Source organism: Corapipo altera, unplaced genomic scaffold (assembly GCF_003945725.1).
Source record: "Corapipo altera isolate COAL_440 unplaced genomic scaffold, ASM394572v1 45, whole genome shotgun sequence".
Lineage (NCBI taxonomy): Eukaryota > Metazoa > Chordata > Aves > Passeriformes > Pipridae > Corapipo > Corapipo altera.
In genome coordinates, this window is record NW_020884877.1 from 7,087,138 (window position 1) to 7,098,824 (window position 11,687).

Sequence of the window (11,687 nt, forward strand, 5' to 3'; positions counted from 1 at the left end):
CAATAGGTTTGAACTGCAGCAACCATCTCCATCAGGGCCTGTGCTGAACAGTATTATACAGCCAGGGATTTGGTATTTTCCAAGCAGGGATATTCAGTACCAAGAGACAAATAAATAAATAGTTTACCCCTTTTCAGTAGTTATAACCTGACATTCTATTTCACTACCGTAGCGAGATCTCCTTACAGATGTCTCTGGTTGTCTGTTTTCAGGCAAAGTTAATAAATTTGATCCATAAAATCTAAATTCCTCTACAGAATCACACCAAGAGGTTAAGGCAGCAGGTCTGACAGAGGCAGTGGGCAGCAGAGGCAAGCTGGACTGCCTGCAGAACAGAAAGCCAAAAAAAGTGACTTGCCAATGGTAGTTCTGTCTTTTACAAATCATCTGAATAGATTAATAATAAAACATCTACTGAAGTAGATAAACATAAGTGATTTTTATTCCCAAGACCATTTTCAAATAGAATCCATAATATGAGAAACAAAGGATTTCAGAGAAAAAAGGTTTCTGCAAGTGACAGAGTAACACTGTTATGGAGTTCAGCCTAACCCTTCACCAGGGTACATAAGATACAAATTATTTTACAGTGGCATTAAATTAAAGATGCAGATGAGTTTAAAAGTAGCTACATGGTTTGTCAGGCAAATGTGTTCCCTGCCCGTATAATTTATTATTCTTAAAATATACACACGAACATAAATGTCACACAAACATCTGCAGCACACCATTTCTATCTTCTTTGGCTCTAAGGAAAGCAGAATATAAAAATCCTGCACCCAAATGCATAATTTTGATAGAAAAATGTAACTCTAACAGAAGAATGATTAATGGCCACACAGGAATTTTCCTTACAATACAAAACTTCTGCTATTATTAATAACCTGCAGCACATATTGAAACAGTTTGCAAACCACACACTATTTCAGCCAGTCCCTGATCGTGGTTTATATGTTCTCTTCTTGTGGCACTACTGGCAATATAGATTTTTGTTTTACAGTGGGGTTTTACTAAATAACTATTTTTATTTCATCAGAAGTGCCCCTCTACCTCTTGACCTTATATTTAAAGCTTAGAAACTAAAGTCAGAACTCTATACAAAAATGGAGACACATTGAGTCATTCCATACATCTGCCCTGAGACTAAAGTTGAAAAATATTTGTCTTGTTACTAGAAGCATGAATTATCCAAGCATAGGTGCTGAGAGAGAAAAATTCAACCGGCTTGTATAACCAGTTGTAGATAAAACAGCAAACGTAACCTCAAAATACTTTCTTACTCTCAAAAAAACTGTAGAAAACAGCATTAAATAAGTCAAGAATTACTTCTCACAATTATTCTACTTGGAAATAAAAAGAACTGACTGAATGAGCAAATCAAACTGTACTATTTGTGACTGTCTCTGCTCAGATCAATTTTCCCTGAAAATAGCCACAGGACTTAAGTGACCATTACTATGGCACAGATGTCCTTCACCAAGAGTGAGCTGGGGAAGTCTCCAACCTCAATTCCTGATGTTAGTTTGTATCTTAATATAAGAGAACAAGCATAAAGAAAAGTAATGGAATCTAAAGTTATTTTCCTGCCCAGACAAGTCTTTGAGCGAACACATTACCCTGACCTTTAAAGATTCTCAACTCAGATCACACTGCCTGGCAAAGAGGTGAACAGTTCTGCCCCTCCTCATAAAGAAAACGGGGAGTATCACATGAAGTTCTCAGGTAACAGGTTGCAAAGAGAACAGAGGAATGACTTATTCACACAAGACATGAAGTGTAGTGCCTACTGACAGAAAACGTGGGAGCTGCAAAAACCATGCACGGGCTCAGAATTTTTTATAAATGAAGTATATACATTAAACAGAAATCTGTACAAAACATCATCCCTGCTGAAAGACTGGGAGAGCTGACCTAAGGAGTAGCCCTATATGCCTGCCCAGGGAAGAGTGTAAGAATAAAGCACCTGCTGTCAAATACTGTCAGCTGTGGCAGACAAGCAGGGCTTGAAACAATGGTCCTATCATACACCAGGATCTCAGAGCTTTAGACTTCAAGAGAAAATAGCAGATTAAACTCAAATGGCTGTTCCTGTGAAGAATGGTCTCTGCGTTGCCCCCTCCAAAAAACCCCAAACACACACCACAAACAGAAAGAAACTACAACTACTGCTCCAGACAATCCCTTCTCCAAGAGAAAGATGGAACAATGGTTTGAGACTGTGATACTATCCATAAAATATTTAGCCCTCTAATCATGCCTGAGAAGATAATTTCCTTCCCCACCTTTCACAGTCTTTTTTAAAAGACATCCAAAGAAACAAAAATGGACTACAGAAAGATCTTTTCCATCATCACTGTAATTAAAGCAGGTTGACCATTTTATTCAAATGACAAAAGGCTTCTAGTGACTTTTAAATGACAACTTATACAAAGCTGGGGAAAGTAACACACAATTTCAGGGGAAAAAAGATGCGCTATTTAAATAGTTCAAATATGTATTAAGATATTGAGGGGAAAAAAAAAACCAGAACAACAATGCCATAACACTTTTTTGTCATCTGAAAACTCAAAATACTTCAAGTCACTGTCAGTCACACAGCTCTGTACTCCAGAACACAGTTATGAAGAGCACACCACTAAACACCATTCAGTGCTAGAGAGAATATTAAAGGCACAGGCAGAGAACCTTTAATGTATTGAAGCAGTACCTTTAATGTGTCTCACAGTCTGCTGACACACAATGCACAGCCACACAATTGCTCAGAAACATGGACTTTTGAAAGCTAGTCAAGAAAACCCTGCCACCTTCCTCTAACCCAGCAACACAAGCAGGAATCCCAACAATTGTATCCATGGCTGGATATAAGCTAACATAACTTTATCCTAGAATACTTATTCTTTTTAGTAAGCATCATCACCATGCATAATAAATTACAAAAAAAAACAAAAACAAAAACAACTGAATAAACCACAAAAAGTACTGATTAGTTGTACGTGGAATCCCAATGACCTTCCCATCCTAAAGGACATTCAGGTTTTTGGTTTTGTTTGGTTTTTTGGTGGCTTTTTGGTTTTGGTTTTGTTTTTTTTTTTTACACAAACTGAAAATTTCTTTTCTTTATGTTATTTCCTTGTGCATACTACTGATTTCTTCAGACTAGCATTGTAATTATGGTGAAGCTTCCTTCTCAAAACAGGTTGTAGCAAGACTGTAGGCCCTTTTAAATTATGCAGACTCACTTGGTGAAGATACAGCTTCAAAAAGCTTACTATGTTCCCAAAACATCACATCCCCCATATATGCAATCTTATTTTTAAAAGACTATGGTCCATGCTGAAAGGAAATTTAGGAAGCAAAACACGGCAGAGCAGATCTATCAGTTGCACAGAGCTTTACCTATCAAGAGTCTTGATGTACTTGGAGGGGTGAGGGGAGAGAGGCAGGAACAGCTACCCAAAACCTTGTTAAAGCTTGAAAGAGACGGTACATGAAGACAAACTGTGCCAACTGCAGTCCCCTGCTACAGTTCTGTTCATCTGCAACACATCACACAAAGCCAGTGCTCTGAGATCAGAACTGAACGCCCATGTTGACAGACTCAGCAATATCAGTATTCTTTTATGGATAAATAATCCAGTTATGCTTCCAAGCACCACAAAATAAATCCCCAAAACAAATAAACAAAAAGCACCAAACATAAACAAAAGCAGGACTTTGTACTTTTCCCTTGAAAAACAAAACCAAGGTATCTGGTATCAGACATGCCTGTAGGTCACTGAAAAAAAATTTCTGAGAAAAATATCAGCGTTCCTCAGCACTGCTGGACTTTGAACATGTACACATTAACTTTCAGCCACAACAGGAAAAAATAAATACTTTTCAGGTATCTGTCAGAACTTAATTCTCTGTAAGACAAGGATTCAGGCACCTCACAAATAAAGAGTCCTCCTACAATTCCACCCCCCTGACATTAGAGAAAAACAAATGTGTCTCTGCTCACCCTGAGAAGAGACTGCTCTGAATCTTCCAGACTTTATCTCATAGTGAAAAACATTCAATACTAAAACCAGACTGAGGCAGTCTGGATTAAACAGATGGCACTCTATTTAGAACAGTTTCACTGTTAATAACATGATAATGCCATTCCTCCTGAAACTCTTCTCGTGCACTTCCAATATCCCTATTAAAAAAACCCTGAAACCCATAAGTAGTTTTACATCAAAATATATTCTAATAAAAGGTACTATAACCTGTCCCAAAATTCTGCCGGCATCATGCAATAATCAGTGTTTGTTCTCATTTTTATAAAAGTATCAGAAATTAACAAAACGGAGTTTGTATTCTGCTAACAAAAACCAGTATTACTGTATTCAGGAATAATTTAAGTCTTTATAAGTCACTGACTATGTAGTTATCTTTTACCAATCTCTTTTCAGACGAAGGGGACTATGCACTCAAGCTTGATGAACGCAAAACAAAATTTTAATTAATCAGATACGAAGGCAATTGTCACTTCTCAATCACACAGCGGCAGCATGCAAAACGTCGAGCCCCCGGAGACAAGTGCTCGGCGAAACCAAGTAACCATCCCACTCAAGAAGCAGCTGTCAAGAGAATTCTTAACTTCCACTTACCTTTCAGTGCACTTCCAGGATTTCGGGATGCCTCCCCGCTTCTCCTACGGAAACAAACACCAGCGCTCCTTTAAGACATACCCACTGCAAACCAAAAGCCAGCTCCTGACACCAGCCGGGCTTGCGAGCACCTCCGCTTTCCCGCACGGCTTCTCCCGCTGCCGGGGCACGCCCCGAGGGCGGGCACAGAGCGGACACTGCCCGGGCCCCGCCGCCGCTCCCAGGGCAGGGCGGGGGAACGGCGCTCTCACAGCACGGGCAGGGGGCTCCGGCCGAGGGCAGAGAGCGGGGGGGACAGGGAGCGGGGAACGGGAGAGGGAGCGGGGACGGGAAAGAGGACGGGAGAGGGAGCAGGAACGGCAGCGGGAGCGGCGCTGGCGCACAGGGAACAGTTCGCGCCCCCGCACGCACAGACCCTGCGGGGCTTCCGTCCGTGTCTGCACCGCCGGCAGCGACCGACTCCGGCGGGCAGCCAGCGAAGGGCGCGGGCCCCGCAGTGCCAGTGCGAACCCAGCCCCTTCGCCCCCCGCCCGGCGCCGCCGCCCCCTCACCCCGCTCCGCCGCCGCCGCCAGACCCGCACCTCAGCAACGCGCCCGCCCATTGGGCCACGCCTCCCGCAACAAGCGCCGCACCGATTGGCCGCTCTCCCGTCAGCGTCTCCTTCCCCTCAGCCCCTCGGCCCGAGCCGGCGCCGGTGGTCCCTGCGCGGGTCCTGCCTCGTCGGGCCGGGGCAGGAGGGCTGCCGGTGGCAGCGGGGCGGGCGGCAGCCCCGCAGCCTCCGCACCCGCGCCAGGCCAGCAGGAAGGATCGGAACGAAAGCTTCCCGGAACCCGCGTGGCTGGCTGCGCTTCCTATAGCGGCTGGTCCTCTCTCGGCTTCCGCTTCCGGGTGGCGCTGCGTCCTGAGCAGGGTCGCGGAGCGGGCAGGTACCGGGGACGGGAATGGGAACGGGAACGGGCCCTGCCCGCCGGAAGGACCCGTGTGCTGGCTGGGCAGGGCAGCGCAGGCAAGGGTGGCTGTCGCTCTGGGCTGTGCCCTCCATGCCCCGCGCGGGCCGCCCCTCGGGCACGGCCCGTGCCGGCCCTGCGGGCGGGGTTGCCCGGCTGGTGCCGCAGTGCAGCCCCCCAGCCGTGCCAGAGCATGACCTCCTTGTACAGTGGTGAACGTTGGTAGCAGAGAGGTCTTGTTTTTTTCTGGCAAGGCTGCAGGCTGGGGTTTAATTCGGTGGGGGAGGTATTTTCGGGTAGTGACAGCGTTAATGCTTCTCTCCGAGTTTCCCTCTGCAAGAAAACCCTTTTCGCTTGCCTACAGGGCTTGGAGTCTTCTTCAAGAGTTACAGGCACCTCTGTATTCCAGTCAATTTTCCTAAAAGTTCAGGACACTAAATATGGGAAATCTTGGCTCAAAGAAGTCTCAGGTGCTTTGTGAAAATGGAGACTTCAAAGCTGTCATTATTTTCTTCCAGTCCTTCAGGATCTCCCTGAAAATGTTCACCTTCCTATCGGCCTTGATCACTGTTTTTAAAGAGAAGCTTCATATTTTTGTAGTTGTCTAAGGTGTATGTAAATAGAGTGTGTATTTTTCAGCCTCATCAAATGACTGGTAAGGTGTATCTCCTTGCCCGCTCGTCTCTCCTGGACCTGTTGATCACCATGGTTACATTTCACTGAACTAGAGGCAGCTGAAAAGGAGCTGAGCAGCCGAGCCTTTGTTCCTCTCAGGTTTTTCTTCAGAGCTTGGCGCTCATAGCTCTGCCATACCTAGATTAGAAGCTTTCATTCTGAAGTCTTTTTGATGTATTGTGGAAAGCCTGTAAGATAATGGGCCCTGGTGTTGCTGAAAGGGCATTTATAGACATTGGAAGCCATTGGTTTGCTTACCCTCTTCTCTGGCACAGGAGATTTGCACAGCTGCTCCAGGGGTGTTGTGATGGTGGTGACTTACAACACAGCATCACTGAACTCTGCCTGGTTTGCTTTACTGGGTGTAATCACCCACTTCTGAAATGCAGCGTGAAGTCTCTGAGCTCTTCGTTTTACAGAACAAAGCTCTTTGTTCTCTGTTCCTTTGTGTTACCTCCCCATTTTACCTGTACAGGGGATTGTTCTTTGCAAGTGTGTGAAAACAAGACGACGCTCTCTCTGTGAAGTAACAGACTTTCCTTTTGCTGCAGGTATGGGACACGGAAATGAACACGGCCATGGCCATGGCAAAATGGAACTCCCTGACTACAGGCAGTGGAAGATAGAGGGCACCCCACTGGAGGAGGTCCAGAGAAGGCTGGCTAAGCGGGGTCTTAGGGATCCGTGGGCTCGGTAAGTGCAGCAGCCTCAAAAATAACCTTGATGTGTTGTCTTGTAGCATCAACTGGACCTTGTCACTGTAGATCATTCTTTCTTTGGTAAAAACAGTGAAAATTGGTTAGAATTTCAGTTAAGTGTTTGTGTACTTTTTGTGTAGAGGTCACACCTTCCATCCCCTTGACCAGTCTCCACACACTGCAAGGCAGCCTTGCCTTTTCGTGATGTTCTGTGATGATACAGCTCAGGCACAGTGACCAACACCTCACCCCCCTCAGTAATACTAGGTCTGCACATGTAAGTAAGCCTGTCCTTCTCTGCAGAGAGACTGTGTGCTCAGATCCTGATGAGAAGCCAATGGAATTGACATTCTGAGTAGGAGCAGCATTCCTCATACGCAACAGGAGGCCTTTATTTGAAAAGAAGTGTATTTATGTACAGGGTGGAATTGCATTCAACTGTGCACTTCATTTGGCTAAAAGTGAATGACATAATGGAGGATCAGCTTTTATCTCTTAAGCTGTCCCACTCTACAGTGAGTATCTCCTCCTTTTTTGATAGAGCAATTCTGGATCATTTAGGAAGCTGTTTAAACAGGGCTTAATGTATTTCTCCCACCTAGTGAATTATGCAATACTTTGCTCAACCACCTTTTCATCTTGGGGAATAAAAATGCTAAATGTCTTGTGCTGTGTCGTCTGTTTCTTCTGTAAGGAAAAAGTTGCATGAGCAAACTATTCCAGGAGCCTTCATAGAAAAGGCTTTACTTCAAATCACTACAAGAAAAATGGAAGAGCAAATAGGTAATCTGTTAGAAAGTTGTTTCATGCTACAACCTCTGGAGGGGTTTGGGATTGACAGCACTTTTTTCGTTCCTTTGAAATAGTTTAAAGCTCTGAACATAAAGTAAAACATACTTTTAATGATGACAGGAATCTTTTGAAATATCAGTCCTTAATGAATTTTCCAGGCCAGTATCACATTTATCTTGCCTCTATTTCTGTGGCTTTCCACCTCTATGGCAAATGCACATTAATGTACATATTCAATACAGAATAAGCTTTCTGAAAGATGTCATATTTGGAAACTTTAAGCCTGTATCAATTAGACCCTATACTGGCATCTAGACAATACACTTCCATGCCCAAATGTTTTCATCCGGAGTCACGAAATCCATCTGCACAAGGGAATTGTCTGTGAACATAAATACCTGACCCCCTTGTTTTAAAACCCTGTATCTTCTCCTGGAAGGACAGTTCTGATTTTATTGGTTGGTTCTTTTTTCTTTTCTTAAGGACTTCTGAGTCCTTAGAAGATATAAACTGCATCCATCTCTGTAGGTAACAGTGGTCCTACTACACATAAATGTTGGTAGTCAGCTAGTGACTAAGGTTTCAGTAAGAATGTGTGTTGACAACAGTAAGGCAAAACAGTGTGAAGTTTGTAAGTATTCCGTAGCTAAAGCTAAATACAATCTCTTCAGTCTTTTTTTTTTTTTTTAATCATCTGAACCTAATATGTTGTATTGTGAAACAGAAAGTGCCTCCACACTAGGATGAGTTTTTTATGTCTGGAAAAACTTTCCTTGTAAGATTTAACTATTCTAGATACTGTCTAGCACGGTGAGGAGCCTTTGTAGTTAGTCCATCCCATGGAAGGGCTAGTGGGTTCTGATTTTTGTTTCACAGTAAAAACAGATGACAACAATTACAAAAACTTGGGGAGGTGGTTCTTTTCCTGTAACTATGATGTTTCCTGGAGTTACTTGTATTTCAAATTATACCTGTAAAGATTTAAGAGTTAATATAGTGAACTTTACTTGTGGTAACTCCTGGTACTTAAATGACAGAACATTCTATAGAGGTTCAAAGTATCTCTAATATAAATACCTTCAGCAAGCATTCTTTACAAACAAAGATGTTCCTGCTCATGTTTATCACAGTGGCTCCACTGATCTTGTTTTTAATTTTGGTTTCATTTTTCTTCTAGTAATGAAGCCTGGAGATTTATGGGTGGCTTTGCAAAACCTGTCACCATAACAGAAGTCTTTACTAGAGGACTCAAGTGGGGATTTGCAGCTTTTGTCATAGCTCTTGGCATTGAATATACACTGTTTCCTCCAAAGAAAAGTGGAGGCCATCATTGAAGATCAAATATGACAACTTAATACTTACTAATTGTAAGCTGAAACACACATAAGCCTGCTGCTCACTCTGTACTTATAATATGCATATTAAAGTCTATCACAGGCAAAACCACGTTTGTTTGATTTTATTATACTTTTGAGGAAGGATCAAAAAACACAGCCAGAGCAATTTAACTGACCTTGATCTGGGGGAAAAACAACACAAGACTGCTCTTGGGTTTGATGTACCACCCTTTAAAGAACAAGGGAAACTATCAGACCAGTTCTTTCAAGCCCTGCCAACATTCTGTTAGATGAAATTGAGAACTATGTTGCTTTTAAGAGAAAATTTGTACTGTATTTGTTACAGGTTTAATAACTATTATTTGCCAGTAAGTGGTAATGAATGATCTGTCATTTCTTAGATGTATATGTTACTATTCGCTCTTATGTCTCTAAATAAAAATATTGCCTTAGAGCTTTAAAAACTACCCCAAATTGCCTCAAAGTATGTATGAAAAGACCAAGACTTATACTTAGTCTTATTGAACAGATAATGAACTTGGCAGACACTATGCACCAAAATAATCTGCTGTGTAATATCCAGACATTAAAAATTACATTGCTGCCACATTTGCTTAGTAAAGTGGAATAAAATCAACTCAGCACTAACTGTAACTTACCTTAATATGACTTCCAATATACTTGACTGTACTGTGAAAAAGAGAAAGAAAAATTCTTTTTTTTCTTTGTTCTGGTGTATTAAGTACATATTTATTTTTACACCTAGAGTATTTTAATACTTTGTTTTAAATGTCCTGGTTTTCCTTAAATGATCTAACAGTTTCTGGAGTGTTTTAAGGATGCCTGGAATTAAGACTACAGAAGAAATGGGCTTGTGGGCAGTATATGTCCTCTGCAGTGCTAGGAATTAGAATTGACTGAATATCCTACTGTAAATTTTGTTAAGCCATTAGTCACAAAGTAAGGAGGATATGTTATATCATTTTTCAATCCAAGCAACAGGATATCTGTGTCACTAAACAGAAAAGCAAAATTAGACAAAAGAGTGAGAAACTGTAAATGTCCCTACAAAATTATATATTGTACTTCCATGGTGAAGAAACCAAAAATTTTATGTAACCCTGTCAAAAATTGCAGATTTACAAAAAAGTTGAAAAGTCCTAGCAAAACGTAGCTAATTTTTTTTTTAAATATATATATCCACACACAACCTTTTTAAGTGAGATAATAACAGAGCTTCATTCTTAAAGCCAATAAGCAACATATGTTACTGTGTGAGTGCAGCTGTACTATTCAGTGGAGTTTGTCATCTTTGTATGACATTGCTCAAGGCACTGTTCATAGTGCCAATATTGATTTTACTAAACTTTTTTTGCCTAATTGTTTCCTCAAACATTCGTATCCAGTTGCGTCATTCCCCAAAAAACAAATCAAGAACCTACTGTGTAAGGTCTGTTGCACAAAATATTTCCATTGTCCCTCAGGCAGTAACATCCAGAATACATATTTTCAAAGGGTGGTATTCACTGCTTGTTTTCTATCTGGGTCCAAGAATAAACTTCCTAAGAGCACTGAATTTTAGATAGAAAAACAATTACCAGAGCTAGCATTACGTGCGGTAGAATCAGTCTTTTTAAATGTTATAAGCCTCCCTCTTCACTGATAGAACAAATGTATCAAGCATATTCACTGTTAGACTAGACTAGTTTAGGTGAAAGTCATGCATTTATGAATTATCATTCAATGGTTTAATAGCCAGATGGCAGTCATTGCCCTAAACAACTGCCTTTAATTTCTGATGAGCATATTTTGCCAATATTGTGGAATGTAAAAATGTCTCATCATTATAAGACATACAATACTCATAAAGATTTTTCTTTCACATGTATAGTAATACAAATCCTGCCTGGGGATGGAGTGTTTCCTGTGTATGAAAATAATAGTACCAAATCTGTCTTCACTGTAACCATAGCAATGGTTGTCCTTACAATGCCTGTCTCACAGCATAGATATTTTACAGTGCAAAAAACAGGGTCATAAACTGCAATGGCACCTGCAGGTAAGGAACATACATGATTGTAATACCACAGTCAGGAAGCTCTTTTTGTATCTGATGCTCCATTTTCTGAAATGCAGGTGGAAATCCCATCTCCATCAGCAGTCAAAAGAGCTATTTTTGCTCCCTTGGAAAGATACTTGTGATTTATCTATTGTGTTTGCTTATTCTACCATTGATATTTACATCATTAGCATAATCTTCCAAATTTGTATGTTACAGAAAATCAGCTAAATTATTCCAGTAGTGACTACATTGCAGTATAAATTGTCTCTCTCTGAAACTCCTATTTCAGAGCATAATAGAATAACTGTTCTCATTACATAAGGCACTTGCAGTTTAGACACCAGACTGTCACCATGCATTATTACACTGCCTTGAATCACTCCTGAAAACCTTCATACAAAAAATTCCATTGTGCTCTCAAACTACGAGCTTCTATCCTGCAATTAGATCTTTGCCAGATCAGCTTTTATTAGCTAGACTTTATACATCAATGCAAGTGTGTTTTTTCTGTGTGGGGCTAATTGAAGTTAGGAGTATTTGC

The 11,687-nt window shown here is 41.5% G+C and overlaps 2 protein-coding genes across 13 annotated transcripts in view; one reads left to right on the forward strand and one right to left on the reverse strand.

The window, feature by feature from the left end:
• FAM126B (family with sequence similarity 126 member B) overlaps window positions 1-5,312 on the reverse strand; it is a 54,177-nt gene extending 48,865 nt beyond the window's left edge. Inside the window, exons 1-3 of one of the 9 annotated variants that reach the window (XM_027636635.1) lie at window positions 5,268-5,312; window positions 4,635-4,678; window positions 187-325 (exon numbers count right to left, since the gene is read on the reverse strand). The gene's annotated coding sequence lies outside the window, so the exon portion shown is untranslated. The other 8 variants (XM_027636634.1, XM_027636631.1, XM_027636632.1 and 5 more) reach the window with 8 other exon arrangements.
• A 119-nt stretch (window positions 5,313-5,431) lies between these two features.
• Window positions 5,432-9,193, forward strand: NDUFB3 (NADH:ubiquinone oxidoreductase subunit B3). Of its 4 annotated transcripts, none has more exons than XM_027636643.1 (3): window positions 5,432-5,561; window positions 6,809-6,950; window positions 8,925-9,193. In XM_027636643.1, the coding sequence occupies exons 2-3, from the start codon at window positions 6,811-6,813 to the stop codon at window positions 9,079-9,081; spliced, it is 297 nt and encodes a 98-aa protein (XP_027492444.1). In that variant the 5' UTR covers window positions 5,432-5,561; window positions 6,809-6,810; the 3' UTR covers window positions 9,082-9,193. The 4 variants fall into 4 exon arrangements, with proteins under 4 accessions (XP_027492444.1, XP_027492445.1, XP_027492442.1 ...); XM_027636644.1 differs by having other exon boundaries at window positions 5,435-5,557; XM_027636641.1 differs by lacking the exon at window positions 5,432-5,561 and adding an exon at window positions 6,207-6,312.
• Window positions 9,194-11,687: the final 2,494 nt, after the last annotated feature.

Bases quoted from the DNA above. Each gene is read 5' to 3' on its own strand.
- NDUFB3 (XM_027636643.1), top strand. From the start codon at position 6,811: ATGGGACACGGAAATGAACACGGCCATGGCCATGGCAAAATGGAACTC. The intron at 6,951-8,924 runs GTAAGTGCAGCA...TTTTTCTTCTAG, and splicing joins CTTAGGGATCCGTGGGCTCG to TAATGAAGCCTGGAGATTTA.